Genomic DNA, 15,831 nt, shown 5'->3' on the forward strand with positions numbered 1-15,831 from the left:
ATAGCACTAGGTGCTACAAACAAATTTTAGTACTATATACAACGAATTTTTATGTTTTGTTAAAAGATTGAGGACTAGGTGACTAACAAATACAATTGTAAATAGGAGGAAGATAACAAGCCGGAGACTGATAACAAGCCAGAAGCTGACCAAAAGAATAATCACATTCAAAGTTTCAAACACACTATTCATCAATAGGTTGTTCGGCCAAATTTCAAAGCGAAATCACAACCAAAGTTTTAAGCACATTATTCAACGTTTCAAACTTAAGTATGATGTCAGAAAAATAAACATTTATATTTTTATTTTTCATCCACATGAACAACATTTATATATAAGTATAGTACTTTCATGTTTTTTTTTACATTGTCATAGAGATGTTGTGATGTGATATAACTGAACTAGTCTATTCGGTGGTTTATACACAATGGAAAATAATTAATCAAGTAATGAAGTTAATTTTTCACAAATAGCTTAGCTGTCTCATTGAAAACATATGCGTAGGATCGATCTTACGTGCCTCTTATATACAAAACAAAGTACGAGATTGGGTCAAGTAGTGAATGATTGAATTCTATTTATTCTATTCAAATAGCTAGGCTTTCAACACTATACACACCCTCACTCTATATATATATTTTTTATAGGAATGGTACCATCATTTTATTAGAAAACAAAACAAAGGAAATGGTACATCTTTAACTATGCAAATAGATTTGTAGGGTTCAATTTCTATAGCTGAACAGCATCCAATACCTCTATATTACAGTTCAATTGCTTTTTGTGCATAGAAAAAAAAAAGAGTTCAATTATTTCTCATAATAAAGAGTGTGTATATGTGTGCTATAATTATAAGCGATATCAGTTACTAGGAAAAAATATCTAAGCTAGTCTTTTGTAGTTGATACTCTGCTGCACTATCCTTTAAATTGGTCAATTGGGCCAATGTTCATATGTACTCCAAATAATACAAATGAAAGTTTAGCATGTTCGATTCCATGTATGATATGATCACATCTTCAGCAGATTTCAAGTCCATATGTTTTAATTTTAGGGGCATTCTCAAAAATGCCCCTTTTTCCATATCTCTTTTTAAAAATACCCCTTTATGTTGACCATTTTTAAAACTACCCCTCATTATATACAAAATGACCAAATTACCCTTTTTGAGTGACAGCAAGAATGTACAGTCATCAAAATCGAAAATATTTTCCCGCCAAAAAAATTTCCCGCCAAAATCGAAAATTTTTCCCAAAAAAATTATTTTTTCCCACCAAAAAAAAAAAATTTCCCGCCAAAATCGAAAAATTTTCCCGCCAAAAATATTGAAATTTATACCTTTTAAAAACCTTGTAAATGCTTTTAAAAAACTTTTAAAAGCGTTTACAAGGTTTTTAAAAGGTTTTTAAACACATTGTAAACGCTTTTAAAAACATTGTAAATGCTTTTAAAAAGCTTGTAAATGCTTTAAAAGGTTTTTAAACACCTTGTAAACGCTTTTAAAAACTTTTTAAAAGCATTTAAAAGGTGTTTAAAAACCTTTTAAAAATTTTATAAAAACTTTTACAAGTTTTTAAAAACATTGTAAAAGGGTTTAGAAGGTGTTTAAAAACCTTTTAAAAATTCTTTTAAAAACCATTTGAAAACATTTTCAAAACCTTTTAAAAACCTTTTAAAACCTTTTAAAAACCTTTTAAAAATCTTGTAAAAGCGTTTACAAGTTGTTTATAAGGCTTTTATAAGGTAGAAACCTTATAAAACCTTTTAAAAACCTTGTAAATTTTTTTTGGCGGGAAAAATTTTGGCGGGAAAATTTTTTTTTTCGAAATTTTTTATCAAAAGTTTTTTGACAAAAAAATTTTTGGCGGGAAAATTTTTTTGAAAATTTTTTGGCGGGAAAATATGTCGGAAATTTTTTGGCGGAAAAATTTTGTTTTTCTTTTTATTGAATAAAATAATTTTCATCTAAGGGTAAAATGGTCATTAAAAATTAAAAGAGGACATAAATAAAAATGGCCAGAAAAAAGGGTATTTTTGAAAAGGGGTATATCAAAAGGGGCATTTTTAACAAATTCTCTTAACTTTATTATTTTGTCTTTTGTATTTCTTAGAAAATATTAAAAATGCATCTCCTATTGTATTTTTATATTTTTAAACAAAATCAAATTCTTTATGTGAATTTTGTATTTGTATATATATTTTTTTTGTTTTAGGTGAATTTAGTGTAAGTTTTTAATATTTTCAATGTACTTTTACTAGTTACAATATATACGAATATTTTGAATTTTTCTTTGTGAATATAGATTTTGGATACAAAGTTCATCCGTATGAATTTCGATGGATTCAGTTCAAAATTACAATTTCTTTAAAATAGGTGCCCACTCATAAATAAATATATATATATAATATTTTTTTGTCGGCAAATATGATATATGTGTGGATTTTAAAAAAAATATACAAAAACTGAATTTAAAAATAGCATACATTCATGGTCATAATATGCTTTCAATTTCAGTTGACTTGAAAATTTCATTCGCCAGTTTAATCCACATGATTAGTAAGTTAGTGTAACTAAGGCCCGCATTAAATTATTGGGCTTATTTAGAGATAAATATTTCTTAACTATTAGGCCTTCTAATGTTTCTAAAGCGGCAAAGCCGTCAAATTGGCTTATGGTTTCCTTCCTCACTTCTTCCTTTATTCGACTGGAATCATTTTTTCAAAAGATGTTTATCTTTTGATCAAATTCTTTTTGGTGTGAAACATAAGCAACAAACGGAGCAAACAAAACAAACAGAACAAGTTAACATTTTAGAACCACAAGTGAAACAAGCAATATAGAATGAGCAAAGCCAGATTTGAATGGTAACCATACAATACATATACAACAATTATCAAACTTTCAAGTCGATTTGCCTACCTATAAGTACACTCAACAAATTTCAATCAATTGACCAAATTTTTCATAATTTTCTTTTAAATATATTTTAGTTACAGAATTAAAAACAAAAACATGTCCTAAATACACCTAGTATAATGCCAAACAAAATAATGTTATAAACAATTTTTTTCTGGGATAACTTAAATGTTTCCTGTTTATATGATCATTTGTATTTTCTATCTTGTAGGAGAAAAAGAACCACGTTTAACTAAATATGGTAAATGTAGATTCTGAAAATTGGACCAAATACATGGCCAATAACCTAACTGTTGGCAGTAAATTTTGTTCAACACAAAACAATCAGCTAATGAGATCAGAATATGTGGCCCTATATCAATGGTTTTTTTCGCGGAACTATTAAATTTTGAATCCAGTTCTAACCTATCAAAAAAAATTTGTAATAGATAATTGATTTTATGACATGCTTACGTGTTTGTTTATGTAGAAAACGTCAGCATGTCATAAAATCAATCAAAATGCTGACGGTTGGTCTTTTTTTTATAAGCTGACGATTTTGCGGACCAATCATCCGTTCTTAATCTTTTAAATTTTTAGGTAGATGATTTTTTTTATGCTGACGATTTCGTTTATGTGCAGAGTATTAAATTTTTTTGAATTCGCTCATACTTTAAAGAATTTTAGATAGATGATTGGTTTCATTTTATATGCTGACGCTTTAGTTGATGCAGAAACTATTAAATTTTGAATCTACTTTAACTCCATTAAATTTTGAATCTACTTTAACTCTTTTAAATTTTTTTAGATAAATCATTGGTTACTTTCTAGCGCTTTTGCTCATACGATTAATTGAACAAAAACGTCTCTTATGATGATCTCAAAATCGTCGTAAATAGTATATGATGTTCAGTCGTTTTAAGAAGAGCTTAAATACACATTCTGAAATTTTAGTATTGGAAGGTTTTCAAAAACATTATACCACTATTTTGATGATTTTGATCGTTTTTTTATACCGAATGTTTTGTTCCTTTTTAATGAGTTATTTTCTAGGATATATATAAGTGATACCATAAGATGGGATTTCCCCATAAGATGACATACCAAAAATTGTAGGCGAACAACCTAGCTCTTGAAAATAGGAAACTTCTTAATGGCTAAGTTTTATAATTAATACATGCTGACAAAAAATGAGGATAATCCAAATATTTGCTGAAGAGTTGCATGGAGACAAACTCTACGAGATATACTTAGATTTAGTTCAAGCATCGAAACAAACAAGCATCATAGATAATTTCTCTTAATACTATATTTTTTTCTTCCTAATATTATAAACTATTTATTCAAATAAAAATATTATAAACTATAAGTTGATATCCGAACAAAACAAAACTCGGTTCTAAAAGTATTATTTTGTTTTTTTAACAAATATAATATATTTGGTTTATTCCTTTTATCAAATAACCTCATCTGATAATTTTTTTTTAATAAACAATACTAATAGAAAACATTATTACACCATATTTGAAAGCTTTCGAGATAAGTTTCAAGATGATAAGATTCATGAGGCTTACATATTATTTATGTCTTTTTCGGAAATTGTTAAAAAGCATTAAATTGTCGATCAGTAAGACAATTGTAGCGGTGTGTACAAAATCGCATATTATACGGACAAGCGAAACCTTAGGGTTTAAAAAGTCTGTCATTTTTTGTTTGTAAGCACTTATGTGATGAGTTAATTAGCAGCTCAGCAAATTAATTCGCTTAATTTTAAAAAATTGCATTTGTTGACAATATATAACTGATAGTAGTACAATACTGTATTAATTTCTTTTTAGGTCTTAATTATTTCTAAAGTTGAAAATCGTCCCAATGAAAGGGAAAGTTGAATCACCTCACATTATCCTTTATCCAAAACAAGTATATTATTTATATCGGGCCGTCGTTTAAGTCATCGCATCATATGATATACACATCTCCACTAATTAATCCGCACCAAAGTGATCAGATATATAAATGATTATGATTATTTAAACTGATTCCACAGAAAAATAATAAATCAATAACTAGCTAGCTAGTTGGAGAACGACGTGATCACAACATGGGATTATCATGATGATGCAAGTATATCACCAACTGCTTAATTCATAAATCACATTTACGACATTATCATTGTATAATTGCGTTGACCTACTATGCTAAGACCACATCAAGCTCTCTTTTTTTTTTTTTTTTTATAATACTAATCTCTGTCGAAGTTGACTCGTAAGAGATAAGTTTGATCTCGTATTAGTTTTAGTCATTTTACGACAACATATATGTAAAGCTTTTGGATCAACAAATCTTTCTTTATCCTACCAAAAACAAATCTTTCTTTAGTTTAGATACATAAAGTGCCAATATATATATATAAAACCCTCAGTGATCTAACTGTAAGACTCTATCAAACTTGGGATTTAAAATTTGCAAGTGACGATGCCACTTCCTTCAAAAACCGGTTGATTTATCCGTTTTGTACCATTTTAAATCGAGTTACACATCATAAAAAAACCCTAAAATAAAGTACGAACCATCACAACAATCACTTTTGGATTATATTCATAACAGATTTTCTTGGTCCATAAAATATAATTTGTTCAATAGTAGTGCCTTTTGTAAGATCTGAAAAGTCAACCATCATGTTCATTAGGCAAAGCAAACCGCCCCTAAATTAATGTATCACACGTTCTTATAATATCATCTCCTATGATCTTACCATCACCTTTTTTTTTGCTTTTGTTTTTTTTCGAATGCGAAGTAAAGACAAAAAGAACAAAATGACGAGGCTTTTGTTTTTATAAAGCTCTTTCATCGGCAAAGCTTTGGTTCTCATGAAACCGGGAAGTACATACAATTACTTACCTCCACACCGTCAGATTGTTAAACCATTTGTAACCATCGATGGTGGTCATGTCACGTTTAAGCTTCTACTCTTGTTTCATGCTACTACTACAGTTACAGCTCGGTGCGGCTCAAACCAACGAGTTTGATAATGACGACGACAGGGCAAAGTTCAGTCCAACCATGGCTATAGTCATGATCGTACTCGTTAGTGTTTTCTTCGCACTTGGATGTATCTCCGTCTACATGAGGAGGTGTCTCGAAAGAGCTCTAGGGATGGAGGATAGTGGTGAGCCAGGAAACTGGCTTAACGTGAGGCAGACGACGGCGCGTGGCCTCGACGCGTCCGTCATAGAAACGTTTCCGACGTTTCGTTACTCAACCGTGAAGACGCTGAGGATCGGCAAAGAAGCGTTGGAGTGTCCCGTTTGCCTCAACGAGTTCGAGGACGACGAAACGCTGCGTTTGATTCCTCAGTGTTGCCACGTGTTTCATCCTGGTTGCATTGATGCTTGGCTCCGCTCTCAAACCACGTGTCCTCTCTGCCGTTCCAATCTCGTTCCTGTACCGGGTGAGTCTGTTTCTTTCGAGATACCCGGTTTCGCAAGAGAAACCGGTCAGAGCTCTCCCAAAACGCCGGTTGATGATAGCCGAAGAAAGATTTTGGCTTCACCGGACGAGCGATTGATCGACTCGGTGGCTTGGACAGGTAACCAAAGCATGCCACGTAAGTCCATGTCTACAGGTTGGAAACTAGCTGGATTGTTTAGCCCGCCCATTTCTCCTGGTCAACCAGAGGAGAATCTAGACCGCTTCACGCTAAGGTTACCCCAAGAGATACACAATCACCTCGTGAACTCGAACCTAGGAAACCATGGGTCAAAAGACCAAGTGGCCTTACCTCAAGCAAGGAGTTCGGTTAGAGGGTTCAGAACCGGAAGCCTAGGGACTGAACGAAACTATTTCTACTTGGAACGGTTCGATCAAGACAGACGGTTCGACCGAAGACCGTTTTCGATAACTCCTCCGTACCATACCGGTTCGATCCGGTCCCCGGATGGGATTATGGACGGTGATCAGGAGCGTGCAGGTGCATCAAAAGGTTTGCTTCTAGCAATAAGGTCACCGTTGGATCGGTTATTTACTGGGAAGAACAATGTTGGTGAACGCTCCTACCTTCGATCCGGCGATGCAAGCCCTGCCTAGACGAATTGATACTATTGGGTTCATTCAGAAATATGAGAAGAATAAAACCTGTACAAAAGTTCTTTTAGTTTCTTCTAGTGTTCGAGAAATTTCAATTGCTTCACCTAATAAAGAAACGTCTTTGTTTAGCCATCAAAATCAAGTTACCTAAGTCTAACAGTCAAAAGTCAAAACCATGAATAGAAGAAAGCAAGGGCCAAACAAGTAACCAAGTCACTTTTAGTTGTTCAACTATGATGATTCATGATGTGAAAACTTCAAAGAAATTCATGAACCACCATGACGGAAATAGAGAACAGATCGGTAAAGAGCAGCAACATAGAGGAAACAAATCAGGGCTATCAGTAGATCATCTAGCAAACCGATAATCCCCAAGACTCCTGAAAAGAAATAGATACAAAGTATAGGTAAGTAATGTTAGTTGACAGAAGAAAAGAGTGTATTGCATGAATATATATATAGTCAAGGGATAAAATGAGGAATCACCTTCAGGAATGATATCGATTGGGCTGATTATGTAAATCGCACTGAGTATCATCTATATCAAATCAAATGTGGTGAACTTGCGTTAGTCAAAGCATTCTTTAGCTCAGATTTATAAATGTTGTAGCAGAAAATCTACTCATAAGAGATAAACTTATCCAGGTTCCAAGAGTAATGAATGTGTTGAACTAACCGCAATATAAACACGAGCTCTGATGACGAATGGAAGCGTTCTTCCTGGATCCATCATTTCTCGCAACAACCTTCGGAGTAAGAAGGGAAGATCTTGCATCCTCTGCAATATATATACAAGTTTTATGTGAGAAAAGGCTCCACAGTAAACTCCAGACTTACTTGTCGTCAAACTTATGAGCTCCAAGGAATGTTATGTAGCACAAAGCAATAACAAGATGAAGAAACTAAAACCCATTCACTCTAAGTTTACTAACATAGATGAAAGCAATAAACTACCAAAAGTTAAGGACAAGAATAAGCTCAACATAAAACCAGAACCCGCACAGTATAGAGTCCATCCTTCAACAACGACTCTACTTATCCCCAAACTTGGTTCTGGTGAGTTATAATCTGCTTTTCATCCCAGAGACTGGAGAAAAGACGAAACGCGTACCTGAACAAGACTACTTGACTGTCCACCAAAGACTCGGTTGTAAGTTTCAACATCGTGAAGAACCTCAGAAACAGTAGCATCATTCCGAACTCTCACTGTTTCCTCAGAAGGAACTAACAAGCTAATCGGACGACGACACAAGGGACATTTGCATGGCCGTAATGTAGATCCATGCCTCCAAACAAGCATAATGCAATTTCCTACAATGATTAAATAGAGTTATTATCTCATGAGCTGCACTGAAATTATATAACCAAAAATCATACAAGACTGTATTATGTGAACATACAGAATCTTAGTAAGGTTAGCTAACAAACACAGAACAACACACACACAAAAAAAGAAAAATCTGTTAAGCCTAAGCAAAGCTAGAAGAATGAGACCTGAAGCTTTCTCTTAACTAAAACCAATTCTAAACATAATTAAGTCTTTGAAACGAGTACACAGAGAGTGAAATTAGCAGTAAAACAACTCTGAACATTGAATTTACAAGTTCAAAGACAAAATTTTCCAATAAATCCGAACCAGCTTCAGGGGAAAACGAAATTGAGATCGTCACAACTCTGATCTCAAAAAAGAGACTAACGAAGATTCACGAGGAGACTGAATCGAGATGCTACACTCGAATTCTGGGATAACCTACTGCAACTAACTACGACCGATTCCAAAAACGATTCGAGAGAAGGAGAAAAGCGAAAGCAAAAGAACAAAGAGATCGTACCGCAGAACCAGTGGGAGCAATTGGCTTGACAAGGAGCGATGAAGTGGCCATGGCATATCGAACAAACTTCGTTCTCCGGAGGCGCATTCATATTTCTTCTTCGTCTTCTTCTCCTATTACTCTCTCGTCGCCGCGTCTTTGTTCTTCGTCGGCTCTATAATCTTTTAACTTTTTCCGTAGCAGTTAAGTATTAAGAAAATAGAAAAAAAGTCATAGGATACACGTGGCAATACATTAAGCCAACCAGCGGGATGGAGAGATTCAATCCGAGCCGTTCAAAACCTTCTAATATTGTTTTTTTTTTTTTGGGGAAACCCTTTCTAATATTGTAAGTTTAATTATATATGAGTCGCTTAAGCTATAAAACATATCTTTGAACCTTAAATCCGTAACTTAATAGATTGATATCAGTGTTTGATCAAAAAAAAAAAAGTAGATTGATATCAGTTTGTATACCCTTATTTGGTTGACATAAGTTACTAATTATCAACTGATATATGAGTCGCAATCTGAAGCAAGAAGTCTGAATTAAAGGAACAGCAGAGGCAAACAAAATCAAACCGGAGGAATTATTACTCTGCGTTTCTTTCTTGTAGAGAAGAACACAGTAACTTTTTTTTTTCCAAGAAGAAAGAAAATGAGTGGGTCAATAACATTTTTGACATCAGTGTACAAAACTCACTGAGAAGTAAAAGGTTTTTTTTAACAATGGCATATATCTCAAAAGCCTTGTCCTGCAAGATCAACGACCATCTCGTAATGTAAACAACTCTTGTTTCAAACCCTATCAACGTTTGGGTTTTTTTACCTTCAAGCTTCCTCCTTGTCTTTACTCTTCTGTTGCCTGTAATCAATCAACAAGATATAAAGAAAAAAACACTCAACTAGTTGATTCTACATTGTAAGGATTTCGAAGACTATAAACATGCACCAGTTGTGTGCTTTTACTTGATGATAAACTTATTCCAAAATGGGTACACATTGACAAAAGATCACTCAACTAGTTGATTCTACATTGTAAGGATTTCGAAGACTATGTACATGAGTGGTTTGGTCACCAATTGTGTGCTTTTACTAGATGAAAAACTTATTCCAAAATGGGTATACAGTGACAACAGATTCAAACCTGTTTTCACATCTCAGAAAACCTAGTATCTATGATAGGGATATTGAAGTAAGATTACCTTCTCCTAATGATTAAATTCCAAAACGTAGTCTAGTCGCGTCATTATGATACACAAAAACAATTAGGCATTTGTTTTTAGCTCGTAAGATCCAACAGTGGAATGCGAAACTATTTTAGAGCTAAAGACTAAAAAGGTGAACTTGTCTCACGAATCTTTAACCATATGTAACTAAAGGCTGGAATATTTCTCAAAACACACATGTTCAAGCTAATAACATGAAACCAAATCTTATTCCACCATAATTTCTAACTTCCCAAAAATGTTTTTGGCTCAAAATCATCCAACAAAACTAAGTACTTGGATTCCTAATAAAATGAATGATTTCGAACTAACCTGAGGTAGTACAGGAGACTCTGTTGAACTCTTGGGAGCTAATAAAGTAGCTGAAGTTGAAGACGATGAGTCAAAAACACGAGAACAATCTGTGTATGCAGAGCCAATACCAATTCCAGCACCAAACGCAATCGAAGCCCATCTTGTAACCGGACTCCCTATAGACCACAACGCAATACAAATTAATCATCAAAAACTATCTGAATCGGAACAAACACTCAAAACCCTATTTGATTTTTGAAATTTCGATTTTATCTACCAGAACCCTAATCAGAGTTACCCACACTATGTAAACTACAAATTATGTGAACGCAATTGAATCATAAGAATGAGAGTCGGGGGAAATTGAATTAAAAAAAAAAAAGAAAAAAAGCACCGAACTGAAGAAGAGAAGACCGGCGAAAGCGCCGCCGAGGGAGGAGTAGACGAAGCGGCGAGCAGTGAGATCGAAACATGCGTCCCATTTGGCGTTGACATCGGACTCGGTGTTGTTGTTACTCTTGTTTTCCATTTTTTCCGACTCGATTCTTCTTCTATGTTTGCGATTTGATTCCCCCCCGAAATTTTCCTTCTTTGTGTTCTTCCACAATTCGCTTCTTTCGATCTGAAAGGGTTTGTTTCTGAATTCTGACTGTGCAGGCGAAGAATCTTGGGCTGATTAATGGGCCAATGAATGTGCTTTGTTGGGCCTATATACTTTTGCTTTTAACGCAAGCGATAGTGTGTGTACTTTAGAAAGAATATTTTTGGATAATTCGGATACTGAAAAATAGACTAAAGTTTAATCGAAATTTAGTTTTAAAATGTTGGTAGATAATTTCTAGCTGTCTTGAATAATTCAGATAGTAGGATAACTTCACTGGTTCGTTTGTTGGAGAAAGAATAAAAAGAATTTAAAGTATGGCATTCTTATCTCATGGTCATAGTAATGGTTCGTTTGTTGTTTTGTTGTTTTTGGTCCATGCATGTCCGGATGTCCCCTACCTATGCAATGCAGTAGGGTATTATCATGGACTCATGGTCACACTCCAGTTCTTAATATTACGTATACACCCAAATTGTATACATGTGATCATTACAAGTCCTTTTGTATAACTTTAGGCAGGCTTTTTTTTTTCTTTGGATACTGTGTGTTTATTGGATCTCAGCTTTCGATATAATAAGATCATTGATTTTTCGATACTGTTTCATTTAATTGTTTGGCATTTTGTGGCTTATAGTGAGACTAATCCAATAACCAGATCAAATCTTCTTTCCAGAAACAACACATCGGAAGCTAAAAACCTGAAACGTTAAAATGTTAAATACCTAAAGGATTTTATAAAGAATGTCATCTCAACTAAATTATAGTATCATATCTGTAACGTTCATACCGACGTAACATTGATGTGGTTATGGAGAAACATTCTGTTACCAGATAAAAAAAATGTAAATCCACCGTGAGCCCGTGACTCCAAAAAAAAAAATAGAAAAAGACTATCTACCTTTAACCTCAAATCTTGTGCGGATACTGTAGAGATATATTTATGTATTTGAGAGGAACAAAATCATTGGAGTTCCGAGCGGTGGATCAAATGGTGGTCGAATTGCAGAGCTTTTTTTCTTTTTGATGTCGTCAATGAAGCATACTCGATTTTGATAATGTCAAAATCAATTGACTCTTACGTTAGTGATATATCAAAGAAACAGTGGTCCGGCATAGTTTGAAGTGTGGTTAGAAGACAAAGTGTGATATTTTTGTCCTTAGTATTGTTTTTTACCGTTATCTTTTTCATCGTTTAAATCATGTTATAATGTTGTAACTGCTTTAACTAAACCATGAGGTGGTGGGCTAGTGGTTCTAGTTTTGGTGGAAGAGTCGCTCTGTTGGTCTAGGCCAGGGATCGATTCTCCCCAAGTGCAAGAATTGCTTAGCTTTATCCCTTTGGTCACATGGGTATGAGCCCATTGCTTACAGCCCATTTGCATAACCGGGAGAGACCCTATCCGTGGGATGCCCTTCTCCAGAGAGATTAGTCTCAAACCCCTCTATATGGGATGCTCTTCCTCAGATAGATTAGTCGCCCTTCCCCAGATAGATTAGTCTCGGACCCCTCCATAGGTCTGGGGATTTACTCTGAGTTAATAAAAAAAAAAGAAGAAAAAAAAACTGCTTTAACTAATTAGCTAGACAAGCACGGAACGGTCCGAAAGGAACATGGATACGTCAGGTAAGAACAAGACTTGACACAACCAGAACAAAGGAATCTAACGTGGACGAAGATAGGGCTTTAAGAATATATGATCGGAAGCACTTAACTTGCGTAATCATCTAATTAGAAATCGATTCTTGAATTAGAAAGAAAGAAAAAAAAGGACAAATATAAGTTCAAATTTACACAAATTGTCAAGTAACGTAGCAAATATTTTTTTGAATGGTAATCACATTTTTGCACACAAACATTTGTATTTATAAGAATCATCAACAAAGAAAAAAAAATCCCATCACCAAAACAAAATCAAAACCATCGACAAAACACAATCCCCTTTTGAGGTTTCAAAAAAATACATAAAATAAATAAACGTACTAAATTAAATTAATTAAAATTCCCAACCATCTTTTGTTTTTTTCTTCATTCAAAGATCAGACACATAATATTATGCTTGGGTTTTGAACCTGTAGAGCACCTTCTTCTTCTTAGATGTCTGGTTGTCAATCGTGATCACGACCTTTCCTGGTTCACTTGCCTTGAAAGAATCAGTAATCACAGGTTCATCAGTTAAACCGATTTTCCGGTTCTTAGAGACGATCACGGTGTAGCTTGTCTCGTTGCTTGGCTCAAATTGAGCTCCGTAGCTCACGTCCGCACCCAAAACCCTAAGCTCCCATGACAGTGTAGAACCCTACGTAGCAACACAATCCACATAATTAATCATCATTAAGTCTCTTATATTGTTTCAAATTAACGTTAGTTATAGCGTTTACGTTAATTAACATTCAAAAAACAGAAAAGAAAAAACAAATATATACCTCGGTAGCAGGCAAATCAATGGTATATTTAGATGTGGATTTAACGACGGCCTCGGTGACTCCATCTTCGACAGCGAATGGGCTCTCTTTGCTCAGTCCACCATACTTAACCGGGACTACTTCAGGAGCTACGTATCTGATTCATTCAAAAACAGAGGATATAAGATTCTGTATGCATGAATAGAAACAATGAAATATGATGTTACGTATCATATAGTACACAACTTCTATGAACTTTAAAAATTACTTGAAAATGGTCTCAGCGGATTTGGATGGACCAGAAAGGACCATCTTGCTTCTTGTCCTTGGCGATGTGATGATGGTTCCGAATGTTTTGTAGTAAGGAATGTACCACCATGGGACATTAATGAACAGCTGAAAAATAACCCCACAATTAATATAAAAGACTGAAGTTTAAATGCTTATATTGTAATCATAATCAAAATATTAAGTTTCTTTTACCTCTCTGGCAACAAACTCTGGGTAGTTGTCTTCGAATTGCTTAACCGCACGTCTAATGAACTGCCACAACGCTCTCTTACCGAGTCCAGGAGCGTTCCTGAAGTCACTGACGAACACAAACGTTGACTTAGCCTCAGGGCTAAAGTCAAGAGACCTCACACACTTCTCCTGGAACTGAATCCTCCATTTCAGGAACTTGCTAAGCTTCTCCTTGTCAGAGAAAATCTCCTTGTTCTGAAACTCACCGTACGAGCTGTAGATCACGACGTGTCCTTGTTTGTCGACACCGTGAGTGAACACCAACTTCTCGAACTCGCTTCCTTCGAGATCTTCCGAGACAAGGTCGTCGATGTTGTTCTCTTTGCGCCACTGGACGGTGTTTTTAAGCATCGTGAAGGCTTCTTTGACCTTGAAGTCACGTGCTCTGAGGAACTTGAGGAGGATCACGTCGGATCTCTCGTCCTCGAGAAGTGGGATTCCCCAGATTGAGACTTCTTCTGGCTCTACGTAGGCAGCTGTCTCGGGAAGAGTGATTGAAACGATCGATTCTTCGGTTGCTTCAACGGGTTTGGTTCCTTCTTCTTCAGCGGCGAAAGCCTTCTCGATCGTTACTACGGCTGGCTTCTCTTCTTCCTTCTTTTTCTCGGTGGAGGTGGTGACGGAGACAAATATATCTTTAATAAATCTTGAGACGGCCCTGGTGACTGGAACAGAGGCGGTTGCTTTTTCTTCTTTCTTGACCTCATCGACGACTGGAGCAGCTGGTTCGGTCTCTACCGGAGTGACTTTCTCCTCCTCTTTGGTCTCTGTGGTGACCGGAGCAGCCGGTGTGGTTTCTACCGGAACGACTTTCTCTTCTTCCTTGGTCTCTGTGGTGACCGGAGCAGCTGGTTTGGTCTCAACCGGAGCAGCTGGTTTGGTCTCAACCGGAGTAGGAGCTGCTGATATCTCTTCCTTCTTCGTCTCTGCAACGACCGGAGCAGCCGGTTTAGTCTCTTCCTTCTTGGTCTCTGCGGCGACTGGAGCCGGAGCGGCCGATGTCTCTTCCTTCTTGGTCTCTGCGACGATCGGAGCCGGAGCGGCAGATGTCTCTTCTTTCTTGGTCTCTACGGTGGCCGGAGCAGCAGGTTTCTCCTCTGTTTTGGTTTCAGCCTCAACAGACCTTTCCTCGGTTTTCACTTCTTCCTTCTTTTCCTCTGTTTCCTCTGTTTTCTTCTCCTCAGCCTTCTCTTCCTTGACCGGAGCTTTAGGCGACGGTGGCGGTGGAGCGGTGAATTCACGCTTGTTCAAAGCCTCCCTAACCATCTCCTTAAACTCAGCCAAAGCGTTCTTCTCAGCTTCCGCCAATTCAGAAGCCAAATAGCCTTCCTCCTTAAACGATTCCGATTGCAAGGCCTCTTTCCCCGTCGCAACTTCCTCCTCCTTCACCGCCACAGCCACCTCTGGTTCCGCGACCGCCACATCAACCTCCTTCTCAGACACCACCGTTGCTTCGGGAGCAGGCGCAGCCACAGCTTTCTCAGCAGTAACAGGTACCTCAACCTCCTTAACCGGCACAGGAGTATCTTCCTTAACCGGAACAGAGGCAGTAATAGAAGCAGCAGGTTTCTGTATCTCTTCTTGAGCCATGATGACTTGATTCGAAAGGGAAACAAGAATTAGAGAGAGAGATGAGATTGAGAGAGAAGAGAGAGGAGAAGAAGAGGTCTTATAAAAAAGAAGAGGACGAAGAGTTATGTGTTGTGTTGTGTGAGAAGAGCAAAAGAGAACAGACTGGTCGGAGCTGTTGGACAGCTAATTTTCGAAGATACTTTTCTTTTAGTAGGGTCCCAATATTTCTCTTTCTTCCAAACGGCCGTCTTTTGCTTCTCCTCAAAATTGGATTCCCCAATTTTATACATTTTTTTAACTAAATTAACAACTTTTTCTTTGATCATTTTCCATTTTTAATTTAGATTCGTTTCACTTATTTTCTTGTATAAGGAAAGATGTATTGTGTATGTATCTCGTTTTTATTTACTTACA

General features: G+C 36.0%; 4 protein-coding genes across 4 annotated transcripts; 1 reads left to right on the top strand and 3 right to left on the bottom strand.

Annotated features, from left to right (window-relative positions):
• The first annotated feature begins 5,836 nt into the window (after positions 1-5,836).
• On the top strand, positions 5,837-7,120 carry LOC104756600 (E3 ubiquitin-protein ligase ATL15). The gene has a single exon (XM_010479209.3). The coding sequence runs from the start codon at positions 5,837-5,839 to the stop codon at positions 6,980-6,982; it is 1,146 nt and encodes a 381-aa protein (XP_010477511.1). The 3' UTR covers positions 6,983-7,120.
• On the bottom strand, positions 7,032-8,992 carry LOC104756599 (uncharacterized). The gene is made up of 5 exons (XM_010479208.3): positions 8,815-8,992; positions 8,094-8,293; positions 7,659-7,760; positions 7,469-7,520; positions 7,032-7,362 (listed from the first exon to the last, which is right to left on the bottom strand). The coding sequence occupies exons 1-5, from the start codon at positions 8,903-8,905 to the stop codon at positions 7,250-7,252; spliced, it is 558 nt and encodes a 185-aa protein (XP_010477510.1). The 5' UTR covers positions 8,906-8,992; the 3' UTR covers positions 7,032-7,249.
• A 332-nt stretch (positions 8,993-9,324) lies between these two features.
• On the bottom strand, positions 9,325-11,200 carry LOC104756601 (MICOS complex subunit MIC10). Its single transcript, XM_010479210.3, has 3 exons — positions 10,716-11,200; positions 10,335-10,492; positions 9,325-9,658 (listed from the first exon to the last, which is right to left on the bottom strand). The coding sequence occupies exons 1-3, from the start codon at positions 10,843-10,845 to the stop codon at positions 9,644-9,646; spliced, it is 303 nt and encodes a 100-aa protein (XP_010477512.1). The 5' UTR covers positions 10,846-11,200; the 3' UTR covers positions 9,325-9,643.
• Positions 11,201-12,760: 1,560 nt separating this feature from the next.
• Positions 12,761-15,675, bottom strand: LOC104756602 (patellin-2). The gene is made up of 4 exons (XM_010479211.3): positions 13,807-15,675; positions 13,592-13,719; positions 13,345-13,480; positions 12,761-13,217 (listed from the first exon to the last, which is right to left on the bottom strand). The coding sequence occupies exons 1-4, from the start codon at positions 15,433-15,435 to the stop codon at positions 12,972-12,974; spliced, it is 2,139 nt and encodes a 712-aa protein (XP_010477513.1). The 5' UTR covers positions 15,436-15,675; the 3' UTR covers positions 12,761-12,971.
• Positions 15,676-15,831: the final 156 nt, after the last annotated feature.

The sequence above is a fragment of the Camelina sativa genome, chromosome 17 (assembly GCF_030686135.1).
Source record: "Camelina sativa cultivar CO46 ecotype springtype chromosome 17, ASM3068613v1".
In the NCBI taxonomy this organism is placed as follows: Eukaryota; Viridiplantae; Streptophyta; class Magnoliopsida; order Brassicales; family Brassicaceae; genus Camelina; species Camelina sativa.